Source organism: Abrus precatorius, unplaced genomic scaffold, assembly GCF_003935025.1.
Source record: "Abrus precatorius isolate BTA unplaced genomic scaffold, Abrus_2018 Scaffold8, whole genome shotgun sequence".
Classification (NCBI taxonomy): Eukaryota; Viridiplantae; Streptophyta; class Magnoliopsida; order Fabales; family Fabaceae; genus Abrus; species Abrus precatorius.
The window spans coordinates 26,144,731-26,162,652 of NW_020874428.1; the positions used below are offsets into that span (position 1 = coordinate 26,144,731).

At 31.2% G+C, this 17,922-nt stretch overlaps 2 protein-coding genes across 4 annotated transcripts; both read left to right on the plus strand.

The window, feature by feature from the left end:
- The first annotated feature begins 5,798 nt into the window (after window positions 1-5,798).
- On the plus strand, window positions 5,799-11,349 carry LOC113848523 (mitogen-activated protein kinase 10-like). Of its 3 annotated transcripts, none has more exons than XM_027478098.1 (11): window positions 5,799-6,252; window positions 7,358-7,766; window positions 8,121-8,248; window positions 8,390-8,449; window positions 8,737-8,886; window positions 8,997-9,152; window positions 9,349-9,560; window positions 9,676-9,777; window positions 10,436-10,593; window positions 10,675-10,801; window positions 10,933-11,347. In XM_027478098.1, exons 1-11 carry the CDS (start codon window positions 6,166-6,168, stop codon window positions 10,955-10,957), a joined length of 1,614 nt encoding a protein of 537 aa, XP_027333899.1. In that variant the 5' UTR covers window positions 5,799-6,165; the 3' UTR covers window positions 10,958-11,347. The 3 variants fall into 3 exon arrangements, with proteins under 3 accessions (XP_027333899.1, XP_027333897.1, XP_027333898.1); XM_027478097.1 differs by having other exon boundaries at window positions 5,816-6,252; window positions 10,675-10,824; window positions 10,933-11,326; XM_027478096.1 differs by having other exon boundaries at window positions 5,802-6,252; window positions 10,675-11,349.
- Window positions 11,350-15,849: 4,500 nt separating this feature from the next.
- On the plus strand, window positions 15,850-16,402 carry LOC113848527 (transcription factor PAR1-like). The gene has a single exon (XM_027478101.1). The coding sequence runs from the start codon at window positions 15,901-15,903 to the stop codon at window positions 16,300-16,302; it is 402 nt and encodes a 133-aa protein (XP_027333902.1). The 5' UTR covers window positions 15,850-15,900; the 3' UTR covers window positions 16,303-16,402.
- The last annotated feature ends 1,520 nt before the right edge of the window (window positions 16,403-17,922 follow it).

Consider the following 17,922-nt stretch of genomic DNA (forward strand, 5'->3'; position numbering starts at 1 on the left):
GTAGTATTGTTGAATTATAAAGAAGCCTTTACCCTTTTTTGTATTTTCTTGCAACTACCTTTCTTCTTCTGGTGCTGAGAAAGGCAATTGATTTGAATCTTTCCATCCATCGTATAAATATTGGATCAAAAAGTTTAGCTTTTTTTTATGTTAAATTATTTCTTAAAATACCACTCGTTTGAGATCATTTCTCAAACTGCACTGAAATATAACACAATAGAAATCATCATGCTCAATCCTAACGTGTTTATATTTCAACGCATTTTGAGAAATAATTTCATTAGTGATATTTTGAGAAATAAATATAGAAAAAAGTCAGATATTTCCTCCAAATCCAGAAAATCTAAAGTGAGAGAGCAACCAGAGAATGACTCGTACTTTCCACAATTGACAGAGAAAATGGCCCACATTTTCGCTGGTTCATGTGACGACAGTATAGAATGCGGATGGAGGCTAAGCATATACGTATTTCTTTTTGTTAGGGACAGGTCAGATATGTATATGTGCAACGCTGTATTGAAGACAAAATCCTACGGCACCGTACAGTACACCGAAGCTAAGGCTTTTTTCTTTGGCTGCTCATGATTCGTTAGTGTCACAACCTCCATCAAATTTTTGCTATTTATGTAATGCATATTTTCTTTTTATCTTTATAAATAAAATTAAAGAAAAATGAACCACACACTTTTAAAACTTTAACATGTCTAAGAAAAGGGGAAATTCAAGAAGTTTTCATTTTTATTTTTTAGATTTAATATTTTCCTATATAGTATTTCTTTAATTATAGTATTTTACCCATTTTAATATACTTTCTTCTAAGCAAAACATGAGCGTCTTTCTTAGAAAAAAAAATTACAGAACTGAAAACGGTTCGTCAACCCCAATCTTTCACCACAACAATTAGGTGTCTTTTGGTTTTCAGTTTCTTAAACTTAGTTTTGAAATAAAGTATAATAAATAACTGGGATTAGATAACAACATATTTATGAGTGCTTTTTATGATATTTATTAAAATAATAAATTACGTGTATTTTTATGAAAACAATTTTATTGAATTTATTTTCTACTTGTTACAAATGATTTAAAACATTAAACTCATGATACGACTATGTTTGTCGGCTTCTTACTTGACACGTGGGGTTCAAAGGTGCTAAGAGTAACGATGGGAAAAATCCAAACATTTCCGAAGATTTTTTAGCTGAAGCCGTACATAAACAGAGCTGGATGCTAAGATCACAGTACACGTTGCCTATGTGCATGTGAGTTCGGGAGACAATTATTATTAGAAAAAGATATTAATCTTCAAAATTGATTTTCAAAAAAAATGTTTTCATAAATATTTATTATATTAAAATTATAGTTATAATATAAGAAATCATTTTAGAAACTGATGTTAATAAAATTATTATTATTATTATTAAATATTTTTGAAATAAAGGAAATAAAGTATAAAATATTATAAAGTTTTCTATGTTATTATTATTATTATTATTAGAAGTGAAATACATAATTTTATTATTTTATAGTTTAATAAAATTTATAAAAAAAAATAGAATAATGATGTTCATTAGGGTTGTTCATGGATTAAATTTTTAAAAAATTAATTTAAATCTATTTAAAATTTAATTATATGAATTGGATTATAAATCAATTTATTTTAATTTTTTAAAAATTAGTTTAAATTTAATTTTAAAATTTGGATTCGTTTTAAAATTGATTTTAAACTATTTTTACAGTAAAAATATATTATAATTATTTTTTAATTATTATTAAATTATTATATTAAAATATTTAAATTTTATAATAAATAATATAACATTATATATATATATATATATATATATATATTTTAAGCATCAATATTTGTTAAAAATAAAATATGAATATAAAAAATACTCTAACCCATTACATTAACAATATATATCAAGAAAATATTTACATATATTTTAATTTATTAATAATATTTTTTATTTTTATTTTTTATTAAAATAATAAATATTTTAGATACATTCTACTTTTTATCATCTATCAATTACAAAAATTAATTATATGAGTTCAACTTTAAATTATTTTTTTATTTTTTTAATCGGTTCAAAAATAGTTTTAAATTTTAAATTTAGTTTGAAATCAATTTTAAATTTAGTTTTTGTTGAAATTAGTTTTATGTTAAATTAGTTTTAAATTTAATTTTTAACGCAAAATTGATTTTCAATATATTTGTGAATTTTATTTTTAAGTTAAAACTAATTTATTGTACAAAATGTTGCATTAAATTAGTGTATTTCAAAAAAAATTTAACAATATTTATTAATATATTATATTTTATAGAAGTATATAAAATATTTATTATTTTTTTTAACTTATTTTTAATAAATAGAGTTTATAGTAAAAATTTAAATTAAAACCTATAAAAATAAAAATTAATAATATAAATAATAATAAAATTTTATGTTATAATATTTTAAAAATTAAAAAATAAATATAAATATAAAAATAATAGTAGTAATTAATTTTAAAGTATTTTTTATATTTTAATATCTTTAATTATTTTAAAATTTTAATTTTAATTATAAGAATTAAGATTAATAAAAAAAATAGTAGTGGTAAAATGTGGTTATAATAAAATTTGGTAAACTAATATAATATCAAAATTTAATATATAAAGATATAAAGTTGCTTCATTTGGATAACTAAAAAATATATAATTTTAAAAAATAGATTTAGATACTAAACTAGTTACAAAAGTATAATTAATAAAAAAATTAATTTAATATGAATCTAGATTTTTAAAATGAATTTTATATTAGTTATAGACTGAATTTTTTGAACATCCCTAATGTTCATAAGCTTCATTTTTAAATATAAAAAGTGAAAAAAAAAATAAAGAAAAAGAAAATATGATGTATAATGTGACAAAAAATAAACAATGTATAAATAACATTATTAATGGTGCAAACCGTTCATAGCTTAAAGATATAGTTAGCTTCACTAAAAAGACATAAAATTGTTTGTAACAATACCACATATAAGCCTATCGATGATCTATGATTAAAAAAAAAAATCTATGTATTTAGTTTTAGCGTGAAACTTGAACTCGAAATCATACCTTAAATTACAACCATATGTAAATTAATTTAAGTAGTATTTATCATAAAAAAATTTAAATTTAAACCCAAATTTAATTTGATAAGTCATCGTTTGTTGTCTATTAAAAAAAACCCGCAGATTCAATTTAGTACTACTATTTTACTGCTGTTGTCACGTCACCATAGCCTTAAATTCCAAGCGTTGAAGGCTGAGAGTTGGTGTTATTTTCTTTATTTTTGAAGGCAATGTTGGCATTGATCTAAAGTATAATTGAATGAGAAGAAGATACAAATGGAGACATTTTTCATGACGGATAAAACGTCCATTTTGGTGGAGGTTATGACAACCTTTCGTGCAACTAAACACCAAGGTTTCTTCATTTTTCTTGTGCTTCTTTATGTTCTTTTGTTAGGTCCTAATCTTTATTTATTTTCAAAATACATCTTTCACATTTATTTATATGTTGCTTTAAGTTATATATTATAATGTTGAAAGGTCAAATTAATTGTTTATCTTTAATTTTATATATTAAATTTATATTCCACTTATTGTTATAAACAATGTCAAGTTCTTATTAACTATACAAACAACTACTTTTTTGTATTGATTTATTTCAAATACCAAAAACTAATCAATATAGAAAACTTATATGCTTAAAAGGTTGATGCAATATGGAAATAATAGTAGATATAATTTAAACTAGAAGTCACACGTGACAATTTGCATGTCTAAAATGTTCACGCATGACAATTTGTATTAATTTAAGCCTTAATTTTTTAGTTATTAAGGCTTGTGTATTTTTAAATTGTATAAAAGTAAGTTTAATAAAACATATATTTGATTTTCAACACGCGTAAGGTTTGAAAAACTATCATCGTATTAAGCATTTAAATTAAGTATATATGTCCTAGATCACTCTTAATTTTCAGCTTTATTAATAATAATATGAAACTTTGTTCATGAGTCAATATAGCGTGAACGTGAAACACGCCTTGCATGTGCTACGTTACGTTGCATAAGAATGTGTGTTGAGTAGAAAATAATGATCCTATTGCATGCTGTTCCTCGCTTTAATGCCATAAGTTACAACAAATTAAAGTATAAATATTGAATTCAAAGGTTGAGAGAATCAAATAACAAATTATTTTAAACAACTATAAGCTGTAAAAGAAACAAATGTAATCAAATGATTGAAGTGTTCTACTCGATCGTTCGCAAATTCTTTCTTTTATGAGAAAAATATGTCTATTTATCGTTACTGATTTTGTAATTTCTGCCATATATGATGCTTGTTTGGTTATTGTTTCATGACATGATCTCAACATTGCGTTTGTTTTAATGTTATACACTTTTATTGGAAGAAAAAGACATGTTTAAATGGTATATTTTCATTTCACAATATTTCCTTTTCAATGTGAAGTCGAACTTTACACAGAATCGTATCATATATTTTACTCTTTGAATAATGGCCGTTCGGAAAATTAATCAGCTAAAAATTTTAGTATATGTAGAAATAGAATGAAATTAAAATCCCAAGTCAATTTTGAAACAATTGAAAGCACAAAAATGTTTTTACCTTTGATAACTGGTCTCTGAACAGTATATAAACACAGTTAAATGCGTTTAGATGGATTAATGAGAACAATTTTTTCTTGTATTAATCTCGATTTACGTATTTGTGAAATTCAGCAGAGATCATTATCATTGAAAACGAATCACTTTATTGTGTGTGTTGTTATATTCAGCTGATGAAGTCATTGTGAGTACAGCGAAATGAGTATTATTTGTCATGCCAATTCTGCAGATGCATGCTGGCTGGTTAGGTGTGGGATCATAAAGGCAACAAAAACACATATAACCGATGAATTAATTAACTGATATATAATAAAACAACTTTCTGCAGATGAAAATAATATGCTGTGCTTCAAATTTAATTTACTTTAGTCATCGATTTTATCAAATCCGCAGTTCATTTTGATGGAATTTATTAGTTATGTTCGATGCATGAATCTCTCTATTTTTTATTTTTTCTTTTGGAAAAGGATCAATGAATCTCTTGGGATATTATATGTAATCAAAGTCTCATCCGTATATGACTTGATTATAAAATAAATTTTTTTGTTACAGATTATTAAAAAATATATTAAAATGTATAAAAAGTATACATTAACAATAGTTTTGATAAAATAAAATATTTTTATTCACGAGAATATTGGTTAACATTTGATTAGAATAATTTTTTTAGTTTAAAAAAATATAAGATAATCTCATTTAAATTTATAATATTTATAGTTTTGATATCATATGGGTAAGATTTTTTTAAAATTAATTTTAATTAATATTTATTTTTAGAAAATTTATTTTATATTTAAAAAACAGATAAATATCGTCTGAAAATTTTAAAATTTTAAAATAAAATATTTAATTCACTCAATATCGATAACTAATTTATGGATTTTATTTTACATGTAGGCACTACTACATATATAATTTTCTTTATTGATTAGAATATCTGAAAATCTGACACGTGTCGGGTACATTCCCTGTGGCATGTAACTTAGAGAGGGGACAGACATGTAATTGCGAGAACAGTATCGTCCTTGTCACTTGTCTTTGGGAAAAGTGAAAATACGGAAATACCCTCAATGCATTTGCAAAACAACATATACGCCATGTGGGTATAAGAATCACATATCCGTATCTCAGAAGCGAATGCGAAGAACAATAGAACCGCCCTTTCAATCTCTCTGAATCCTCAAAAAGCTTCCAAAATTTTCACTCCTTCTCCCTCTCTCGCTCTATACTTCTTCTGGGTATTCGTTTTTTCGCTTCTTCGTGGAAGTTTGGTATCGAAAGAACAAAGATGAGTGAGTCTTGGTTACTGGGTTGGAGCTATGTCGCTTCATGATTGTGGGTGGTGACAGTTTGGTGAGGTTGGTGTTGGGATTTGAGAAGGGGTGCATGTGGGGTTTCGTTTTTATCCTATGTTTCTTCAAGGATTTGGAGAAGAGAGTAAACTCGGATTTTGGGCTTGTGATCCGAAGCAGGGGTAGGTGGGGCAAATGTGGCTGAATTTTTATGCCAAAATTCAAACTTGCCTTTATATTTGTTGTGCCTCATCATAGTGAGTGTTGCCTGAGAATGCAGCAAGATCACAAAAAAAAGGTGGATTTTTTTGTTTACCTTATTTTCAAGCATTATTGTAATTGTAATTGCTTCTAAAAAATGTTTCTTTTTTCAAGTTCCAAGGTGCCCTTTTTGTGACAAAGCTAAATTTAGCTGAATGATGAAAACAAAATGTTGTTTTGTGTCGTGTTGGTGGTTACTTTTGAGAATTTTCAATCTCCTATAGTCAAAGCGTCCTGCTAAGTTGGTTCCATCGGACCGTGTTATGATGTTAGTTTTCTCCTGATATTTAGTTCATCACGTGATGAAATTTCTTTCCCCCACGATTCTATTACTTTAAGGAGGATAATGTCATGGTGGACAAGATCTTCTTTTTCATCATTTTTTTTGGGGTGTGATGTTGGATACCATGTGCTAATGAAATTTGCATATGCTTCCTCTTTTAACTGGTTAGATGGAATTCCCGGGGTTGATCTTCCATCCCAATCAATGCACCCTTTTGCTTTTCTTTCTTTCTACGTATTCTGAGATGTGTTTTGCACGCTTTAGGTGCGTTATACGTGATTGACTCTCCAAAATAAACGGTGGTGAATGAGAAGAAATGGTGAATTGGGTAAGAGAAAAGGTTTTGGTCTTAAAAGTGAAGATTGGTTTGCCCTAAGAATTGTGATATGTTGTTAATGGTTTCAAATGCTAAATTTTCTCCTTTTATTAAGCTAAGGATGGGGAGTGAATCGTTGCGGGGTGACAATGTGTTTCTTTATGTTTATTATTTTATTATTTTTCTTGTGTTAGTCCAATCTTTGCATACATGATCAGATTACTGCAAATATGATTTCTACCATCTTTCTTGGAGTCTATGATGCTTTAATGTTGGGATAATTTCATTTATGTAAATTCTATGGAATGGAACACACAAGGTTTGTGTTATGTCTATGAAGCTTATGGATGAGTTCTGATGTATAAATTAATTTCCCTTGTAAAATAGTAAAAAAAGTTTCTTTATTATTTTAATTTCATTTTATCCATTGTGAAAATGTGTTTCCCGTTCGTTGTTTTAGCTTGATATACTAATATTCTCAGACATCAAATTTGGGCTTGCCTAATTTTGCCTAGAGGATTAACTTTGATATATTTGCTACAGAGTTCAACGGAGATGGAATTTTTCTCCGAATATGGCGATGCCAACAGGTACAAAATTCAAGAAGTCGTTGGGAAAGGAAGCTATGGTGTTGTTTGTTCAGCTATTGACACTCATACTGGTGAAAAAGTAGCGATAAAGAAGATTCATGATATATTCGAGCACATATCTGATGCTGCACGTATTCTCCGTGAGATAAAGTTGCTTAGACTTCTTCGACATCCTGATATTGTTGAAATTAAGCACGTTATACTTCCTCCTTCTAGGAGGGACTTTAAAGATATATATGTTGTTTTTGAGCTCATGGAGTCTGATCTGCATCAAGTCATTAAAGCCAATGATGACTTAACAAAAGAGCACCATCAGTTTTTTCTTTACCAGTTACTTCGAGCATTGAAGTATATTCACACTGGTATTCTTTAATATCCAATAATTACTTGTTTGTGAATATATTATTTGAACGCACACTTTGTTGTTAATGATCATGTGTTCATCGCTTTCTTGAAATGTAATTGAAATTGCATCATTCCTCAGCATTTCTCTTTATGAAGATGTCAGAATCCTTTTTCTCTAACTTTTGCTGTTGTAGACTTATTTCGCACTTATTGCTGGATCTCCTTAAACTTGCATGGTACTTTTGCGGTTTTCCCAAAATGTTTCACTCCTTCATTTGTCCTTTTTACATTTTATTTTGTCTAGTTATCAACATAAGTTTACTGGCATTCATGTCAATATTTCTCATCTAATACTTATGAACACATTGCAGCAAATGTCTATCATCGAGACTTGAAGCCAAAGAATATACTGGCCAATGCAAACTGTAAACTTAAAATCTGCGATTTCGGGTTAGCTAGAGTTGCTTTCAGTGACACACCAACAACAGTATTTTGGACGGTATTCCATTTCAACATTATCTCTCTCTGTTTCCTAATCTTTTCCCTGCAAGATTTCCATACCCCTCCCCCCCTTCTCTCCCAAAATCTAAAGTATCAGTTACATTGAGGCTGATGTTTTGTTGCTTACCTAATACTATAGGATTATGTTGCTACAAGGTGGTATAGAGCACCAGAGCTCTGTGGATCATTTTATTCAAGGGTATGGCTTTTTCAAGATTCTTTCTGATATCATATGAGTGGGAGAGAGCCTAATTATGCATAGTCTTGTCTCACCATATCCTAATTCATGCTCGTTAGTTTTGTGTGTAGAAATTGCATATCAACCCATGATACATGCTTTCTGTTATCTTCTTTCCCATCAATAGCTAAATGTAAGACCCAAGACCATCTGTTATTTATTATTAATTATTATTAGTCCACTGTTTTTCTGTATCTGTTAAGTGTTATATATGCTGATGAGTTAACACTGAGGTTATTTGGCTGCAGTATACTCCAGCAATTGATATGTGGAGTATAGGTTGTATCTTTGCTGAAGTCTTAATAGGAAAGCCACTTTTTCCTGGAAAAAACGTTGTCCATCAGTTGGATCTGATGACAGATCTGCTTGGGACTCCCTCACTGGATACTATATCCCTGGTAATTTCCTTTGCCTCTATAGAGGAAAAAAATGTTTGTATTGCTTAGCTTAATTTCACTAACATCTTGGTTTTGCTGGTCACAATCTTGTATCCTTGTGTTGGATGTAGGTACGCAACGATAAGGCTAGGAGATACCTGACTAGTATGAGGAAAAAGCAACCTGTACCATTTGCACAAAAGTTTCCTACTGCAGATCCTTTAGCATTACAATTACTGGAAAGATTACTTGCCTTTGATCCGAAAGACCGGCCTACTGCTGAAGAGGTTTGTTATATTGTGCTCTATTGCTTGTGTGTAATGTGTATGGCATGCACTGAAAAATTATTTTAGTCAGATAATTAACTGCTTTCTGAGCTTATGCTTTTGCTTTGGACAATAGAAGGTATAATCAATCACAGAGAAAATATATTGATATGTAACTTCCTTGCTCTAGAATTTTGAAGGATTTGGTTTTTTTTAGGCATTAGCTGATCCTTACTTCAAGGGACTTGCAAAAGTTGAGAGGGAACCATCCTGCCAGCCTATTACAAAAATGGAGTTTGAATTCGAAAGGCGAAGAGTAACGAAGGAAGAAATTCGAGAGTTAATTTTTCGTGAAATTCTAGAATACCATCCTCAACTGTTGAAAGACTACGTAAATGGAACAGAGAGAACTAATTTTCTTTATCCAAGGTTTTTTAGTTTTTGTTTATTTATCAACTTTTTGTCCTTTTTACCTTAAAACCTTTTATTCGTATGTTATACCCTGCTGTTCTCTCCTTACACTTCATTTGTGTATATGTTACAGTGCTATTGAACAATTCAAGAAGCAGTTTGCTCATGTTGAGGAAACTGGTGGTAAAAGTTGTCCAGTTATACCACTTGAAAGAAAACATGTATCACTTCCCAGGTAATTCATTAATGTGTGTGACTAGTGTCTCATTGGATTTCACTTGTCATTTCTTGTGATCATAGGTTGTTGACAAAGGTTACTTTGATTGTATTATATTTAAGATAGGATTGACTATTCTATGATGAATGTTAAATACACTTGTTTTATGAGATGCATAAAATTATGCATGTGCCAAAAGAAACTGATATGGTCAGCTGCTTTGAGGTGATGCCAGTTAGTTCTAATTTAATCCATCATTGTTACATAGCATAATACAGTGTCAAAGTGGTGTTTATTCCTTGTAGTCAATGCTGTTAATGTGCATAGATGCTACTAGGCATTTTTCTAAGATTAAATTACATCAAGTGTCAACTATAGTGTGGATGAGTAGCGACGTGCATGAGATGCATATTCCCTTAACTTCAGTCATGTGATTTATATTCAGTTAATTAGTTTCGGTGTATCCCATTTCTTAAGTTATTTTTCCAACCATACTTTTTGGCTGCTCTTTCACTGTCTTAGCACACGGCATGGGATGAAATTGACCAAAACAATCCTTACTTTTTCCTGGCCGTATTGTTCCCCTTTGCTGTTACAGCTGTTTCATTCTTAAGGACCATAATTGGATTATATCATATTGAACTTTGCATTTTTCGTTGGTACATATTATTGACAGGTCAACAATTGTACATTCAAATATGGTACCCTCTAAAGAACAATCAAATATTGCTTCCTGCAAAAACCAGCAAACAGCCGAGGAGCATAATAATAATTCCGGAGATACAGAATATCCTGTGCCAAGGTCCATTCAGGGACTGCAAAAAATTCCACTTGGTATGTGATTACCATCATCATTGTCAGTCAAGTTTATATACATTATCAGTGTCATCAGTGCACTAACATTTTTCTTTTCAGCAAAACCTGTTAAAGTTGGTGGGCCAGTTCTTCCATACGACTATGCAAGTGTTGTCAAGGAATCATATGATCCCAGGACATTTATGAGAGGTTCTGTTCAAAGATCTAGCTCTGGAATACAAGAAAGGTCAGCAACAGAAGCTGACAAGGGTGTGTCTTTACAATCAAAACTTGCCCAGCAATCTGGTGTGAATGCCAAAATAGCACCAGATGTAGCTATAAATATTGATACCAACCCTTTTTTTATGACACGAGCAGGAGTGAACAAGATAGAGCAGGATGATCGAATATCCATTGACACAAAGTTGCTGCAATCAAAGGCTCAATATGGTGGAATTAATGTTGCTGCTGGTGCCACTGCTCGTAGAAAGGTTGGACCTGTTCAGTATGGTATGACAAGGTTGTTCTAAAAGAATGTTGTCTTGTGAATAGTTTTGCCAGGTGGAACACTCCCTGTGGAGTGTGGAGGGAAAAAGTTTCTTTATAGTGGAGAAGCTGTAGTCTTTATTGGTTCTTTGTGTAAAAATGAGATAGGTTAATGACTTTAGTGCTTCCTCAGAAAAAGCCAGCTTTCTCTGGTCAAACGCTGTTAACTTTGGTTACAGTTATCAATAAAACTGTACAAGTGAAATCTAGTCCTATGTTGTAATTCAATCCACGCCATTCTTTCTTTCTCCATTATCTCTCTCGCTTTGACGTTAAGATGGTTCATCACTTCTAGCCGCATACTAGTGTGCAAACTTAGGAAACAGTTGACAAAAACTATAAAGTTAATCATGGCTACTTTTAATCAATAAAATCTTAAACTGTCAACTTTTATTGTCTTATAATCTTAGCTTATAAAGTCTAGCTATCTCCTCCAATTGGTTTCATATAATCTATTAATAGTTTGTTCCTTTTGAAAATAAATACTTACTATCCCGGCTAAATAAAATCCTTGTTATTAGAAATAAAACTAAAGTCGGGTTTGTAGGCTGTTAGTAAGATTTTATAAAATCTCCTCTAAATAGCGATAAATAAATCAGATTGATACATATACTAGGAAATGTGAAGTGTGTTTTATGCATGTTATCCACCAAGGATAAAGGAGTTTCATTGTTTAACTTTAACTATTGTGGTTTTCTTTTAATCATTCATTCATTCATTTTTTTTTCTTTAAAAATAGGTGTGAAAATTATTAACATTATTGCAACAGACTCCTCACAAGTTTCTTTAACACCTGGATTCCATTTGAAATTTGATCAACGGCTCAAATTCTCCAAATTTTTCCTCACCTAGGCACAGTAACAATTTATCCTTGAAAGTAGGTTTGTTGTTTACAACATAATTTCTTTCTATTTTTCTTTTTAAAGAAGGAAATAGGCACTTCATTATTTTATTGGAATCAGCCCTCAAAACAAATAGTTTGAGCATTTGATAAGATACCGCATCACTTTATTTCATAGGATTTTGAAAATATGAACAAACATGTGCCCACCCTCACCCTCATTGACCTTCCCTGTGGAGGAAGTTACTGCAGCTACCTTTTGGAAGCTCCAGCTATAGCTATACAGGATAAGATTAACTTTATGTAGACTCTTCCTTTTTTTTTTTTTTTCTTACTTCTTACTTTACAAGAGTTAAATTGGTCACAGTGAAAAAGTTTGATACGAAGACCCTTGTTACTTACCTATCAATAACCTGGAGGATCACTCTTGCCACAATAATGTTGCATCCCGCATAATATAACTGAAGATAAGAAAAAGGGCCACTTGCATATCTCTAAAATGTATTGTTTGTTAACTTGCATTAATCATTAATGTAAGACATACATTAAAAATATCAACAAAAATGTTTTGAAGAATAAAGACAAATGCTGACTAGTACTTTTAAGATACTGATTAAAAAATAAAAAACATAATAATTAATATACTTTTACTATTTTTCTAATACATCTTCAACGTCATTGTTAGCAAGACTATTTTTTTTTTTATTAAATTAAAGTGAAAAAGCTGAAATTGAAACAGGGAATTGAGATAATGCATTTGAATCTGGTCGTTTGTTGATTGTTTGGCATTTACTGCATATGCAAGCACCATAGCTGCAAACTGCAGACAACGCGGGGCTCACCAATTAAAGTCTGAGTCAGTTCATGTGCTGATCATTAAGTTAAACAGGTTGAGAAATCCTCATTCTTCCCTTTCTACAACATCAAGTGTAAATATTCCTCACCAGTTTCATGCATTTTCTTTTCTTTTCTTTTTTATTTTAAATGTAATTGCTGATACTGTTGCAGTAAGTTTTGTTCTAGTGTTCTCTTGTTTCATTTATCTACATGCCCTTAAAACGGATAATAAACCAAGACAACAGACAAACCTTTCTTTTCTTGTTTGAACTTTTTGTAGCGTCATGCATAGTTCATTTATATCCACATAATTTTCTTTAGTTAAAGATGATTAATTCAATGTCTGGCTTTCATCATTTACAATATGGTTAAACTAGTTAGTTAAATGCTACTATTCACACTTGAACATGTTAAACATTTATTATATCTTTTTCATTTATATCTCACAAAAAATAGATAAACAGAAACATGTCATTATGTAGCCCTAGAGGCCTACCATGTGAAACTTTGATTTGCTTGCACCATAATATGATTTTGGACATCTTTTTATGTCCAAACATAAGCAAGGATCAATGCATAACCAAGAACCAAGGTTTGCTCTAAAATGTGAACAGAAACAAAACTCAGGTAGGATGTCCACACATTTGCAGTTAGATTAGATGTGTGATATATTGAATCATAAGGCTCTCTCATCAATTATATATGCCAAGGCCCTAGGCAACCATTTGATGCAATTTCGTACAAAAAAATGGTGGTACGGACCCCCATTACCCCTAGAACAAAGAAAATGAGAAAATAAAATAAAATTATTAAGGATTGAAAATATTGAGTGGCATTAAATAAAAAGAGGGGTGTAGTGTGTGAATGTGACAAGAACAGAGGGATCCGAGTGGGTCTGAGCACATGGAGTCCCATATGCCCAACACAACCAAATCCTCATACAATCCCAATGACCCAATACGCCGATTGGTTTCCTTCTTGGAAACACCACCACCTCCCCTCTCTGATTCTCCACCACACTCTCTCAGGGCCACCATCACTAAGTAGGGGGGAGAGGTCACACTAAAGCTGCACTATCAAATTAACAAACATCAATCATCTTTTCAGTATCTTATTTTTCCATCTTATATATATATATATGTCCCTCCATATCATAAACAAAACATCAAACTCATTCAAATGTTCTGAATAATACTTCAAATACACCACTTTCACTAAATATATGAAAATCTTTTAATGTCCTTATAAATTGGGTGTAAATGTCAATGCTTGTGACTGTTATACAATGGAAAGTAACTTTCTGTATGTGAAAATAAAATATAAGTTTCTATGTTATCAATATAATAATCTACACAACTTTTTGTTCTCTTTTTATGTTTTCTTTTATCTTTTACTCACTGTCATTGTTTTTTTAGTACACCAACGTAATGACTCAATTTTAATTTTTGCGTGTTCTGTCAAGTTTATCATCTGTGCTACATTTTTTTTTAATGAAAAACTGTCAGTTGATACCGTTCATTTATTATTATTGATTTTTTTACAGGCATTTATTATTATGGATACGGTATAATCAATCATCTAGTAAATTACATATACTGTAGTCATGTTTCTTTCTGTTTTCTCTTTAATTAATTGAGTGACATGGTAGTATTTCACAAGAAAAAGCCAAATTTAATGCGAACTGAGCTTCTTTATCCATAAAACCAACTTGTCCTAAATTAGTTAAGCAAAGGGTATTTGATTTCCTTAAATTCCCAAGTTGTTAATTTGATATGGGTTGGGATTGATATGATTCTAGCATTTTACATGATTAATTTGGGCTAAAAGGGTTAGAGAGGGGGGGGGGGGGGGGGTTGTGGGGCTCAAGGTGGGGTCACTGGAAAGCAAACACGTGGCAGTCATGCGAAGGATGGTGATGCAGATCATGTAGCATATGAAAGAGAAGAGAGTGGAGAGGCACATGGGTGGGTGTTAGGTTCAAGGAATTCATGTGAGCACATGTGCTTTCTCCCCTTTGTTTTGTGTCCTGTGGGACCATTTTTATGCCCTCTCCACAGCTCACAACTCACTCTTCACTCCTTAACGGGGTTCCATTGCATTTTCAGTCAGATTTCTATACTTTATACTTTCACTTTTACCTCACCATTCTCTATCTCTCTCTAACCACAATCTTCATTTGAATCTTACTAGCTAAGAATTCTTACTCCCTATAGCCATTAGATATTAATTTATAGAGTATTAGCCAGAAGCATGTGTTTAACATGTGTATCAATCACCATAAATATCTCATTTCTGCTAAGATACCTCTTGCCCGTGATCGTGTGACTCTCTCTCATATCTATCAAAATGTTAGATGCTTCGTTTCTTCAAAAGACTCGTAGTTAAATAAGTAGTAGTTAAAGTAATGGAATATTTTTATAATTAGTGATAAAAATATATCATTCAAAGCAAAATTTAAAAACAAACATCATGCTAAAATGTGACATAATTATGTATATTCGTTATTCATTGTAGAAAGAATATAATAACATTACACTTGATTATGCATATACACAACAGTCTAAAAAAATTATTTTTAAGTATCTTATGTCTTGGAACATTGAAACAAAACCTTAATTGTTAAAAAATGTTAAAGAAACACTTTTGAACATATTTTTTTATTATTGATTAAAATGGATAAATTCTAAATTTTATTCAATGGGTCTCGTATATAATTACATGACTTTTAATAAGCTTTGAATTATTAATAAAAAAGTATACTAAAGAATATCCTTCTCTCTAGTTGTTGTATTCTATTTGTGCTTGGATTACATTGGAAAAAGGAAAATATAGAAAGCAAGGAGAAGATGAGGGTAAAAAAATGGTGAGGTGGAAGAGGGTGTTGATATGGAGCGTGAAGGGCACCCCGTTGCTCCAATCCAAAACTTGGGGGGTTCTTTCTTGTATTGTGAGGCCAAAAGAAGTGGGACCAGCTTCGTTGGCATTGACATTTCTAGAGCTCAACAATAATTTAACATCTTCCTCATTCCTCCCTCTCTCGATACTCATTCATACATATAAGTCTCTCTCTCTCTCTCACACACACACTCTCCCTCTTTCTCTCACCATTACACACATCATCCATGGATGAACAAAGCACACAACAAACACACACAATCATACCCACATTTCTCAGAAAATCCGACCAAAGCTCTTCCATCACCCCTCACAAGTCTTTGCATGTTTTTAGGAGAAGCCGAAGGCGGTGTAGAGAGGGTCCAAATATGCAACACGCTGTGAATGATTGTGTTGAGAAAAAGGAAGAAGAGGAAGAGGAAGAGGAAGATGATGATAAGGAAGAGATAGAGAAGAAGATTCATGCATTGCAAAGGATTGTGCCTGGTGGAGAGTCATTTGGTGTGGACAAGCTTTTTGATGAAACTGCTGGCTATATAGTGTCCTTGCAGTACCAAGTCAAAGCCTTGAGGGCTCTCACTGGCTTCTTTGAGAAGTTGGAGAAGGAGAAGACAAAGTTTGGAGGTTGATGATGATGTTCATCATGATGGGTAGATGAACATGAAGGGGATGAATGAATCCATGATGGAACCTTAGGTTATTAGGTTCTTTTGGTTTTTACCACAGACCCATTAGTTAGATTTTTTTCCCTTCTCTTTTTATTCCTGTTGATTTTATTTTATTTTTTTCACCTTTTTTTTATGCTGTACTTTTGGTTGGGATGAAGGAAAATATTTCCCATGTTCTTAGATTTTTTATTTTTTGAAGTTCTTACTATGTTTTATGACTTTATCTATATAAATCTTGATAGATTATAATGATATTGTTGCGCTGCAGAAAGAGGTTTTTGGGTTAGTGTTACACAAGTAGTTATTAGTTTTGGGCAACTGTTGTGAGAATCTTAACCTGTTTCATGGTCTCTGGACTGAAGAAATGGTAGAATGGATTAGAGTGCATGGCATTATGGTGTGCCCTCCATTGGTGATTTTAATTATATACGTGGGCTGTGGCAGAGTTTTTTCATCTTGGTCCAGTGGGCCATCCTATTGGGTCTTAAAATCTGGATGAGATCGAACGTTTTGTAAAGTCATTCACATGGCACATACACATGTGGTCATTGGTCACTTTCTCTTTATTTTGTTTGTGAAAACCTTGCTTTGGAGGATTTTGGAATAGGGTTGTTTGACTTTTTTGGCAGTTAGCCATTACTACCACAATAACTTAGACTTAGAATGCGGTATACAGAAAAAGAGACCATTCCACTTGAAGGGTTATAAAGTTCACATGGCTTCTTTGTCATCCGAGGATGATCTTCCATAATTTAAGCTAAAAAAGCACACATTGGAGAGAGAGAGAGAGAGAGAGTGTTAGCAAAATGATTCTACAAACATTTGTTGGAGATGGATCACTCTTAACTATCGTACTTTTGTGTGTTTTTCAAAGATGGAATATAGCTCACAAATATCAGCAAGGGTCAGTAACATTAAAAAAATTATTAACCTCTAGTACAAGACTGAGTCCAAGTATTTAATAATAATATTTTATTAAAAAATATTCATTATATTTTTATAATTTTAATATAATAAATATAAATCAGTCCATAGTGCATTATAATAAATAAAATAAAGAAATTGGAGTAAAAAATAAAAATCAGAAATGATATAAAACGAAGTCTGCTCTGAGCAATGTATCTAGCACAGGGCACAGGCAGTTTCACTAGAGTGTTTGGGAGTGAGAGATCCAACACAGGCACACACACTCTGGCTAGTGGCTGGCAATCCAATTTCAGCACAATTTGCGGAAACCCATCTCCAATTACCAACTTTGTGGAACAGTCACAGTCACAGCCACCATAAATTTTTGGAGAATCATCAAAAAGCTTATCAAGACAGAAACTTGGGCGTGTGACATTGTGCACAGAACAGAACATCAACATTACCAGTCTTTCTTTCTTTCCCATGTAGCAGCATCAGTTATCTAACTTCTACATCACTCACTTTTACACTGTTATCCATTTGCACAATAACCACTCAATTTACCTCCAAAATTAAGAGCATTTCTTTCGTTAATGTTCAATACATAACAAATTACAATTACCAATAGTAATGCCACCTTCACTGCTGAAACAGCATTATCTAGCCTCCTACATG

What these genes read in the sequence shown, in the direction of transcription:
- LOC113848523 (XM_027478096.1), top strand. Translation starts at nt 6,166, where the DNA reads ATGCCAAAATTCAAACTTGCCTTTATATTTGTTGTGCCTCATCATAGT. An exon ending in AGCAAGATCACAAAAAAAAG is followed by an intron (nt 6,253 to 7,357) that starts GTGGATTTTTTT and finishes TATTTGCTACAG; the next exon opens with AGTTCAACGGAGATGGAATT. An exon ending in ACTAATTTTCTTTATCCAAG is followed by an intron (nt 9,561 to 9,675) that starts GTTTTTTAGTTT and finishes TATATGTTACAG; the next exon opens with TGCTATTGAACAATTCAAGA.
- LOC113848527 (XM_027478101.1), top strand. Translation starts at nt 15,901, where the DNA reads ATGGATGAACAAAGCACACAACAAACACACACAATCATACCCACATTT.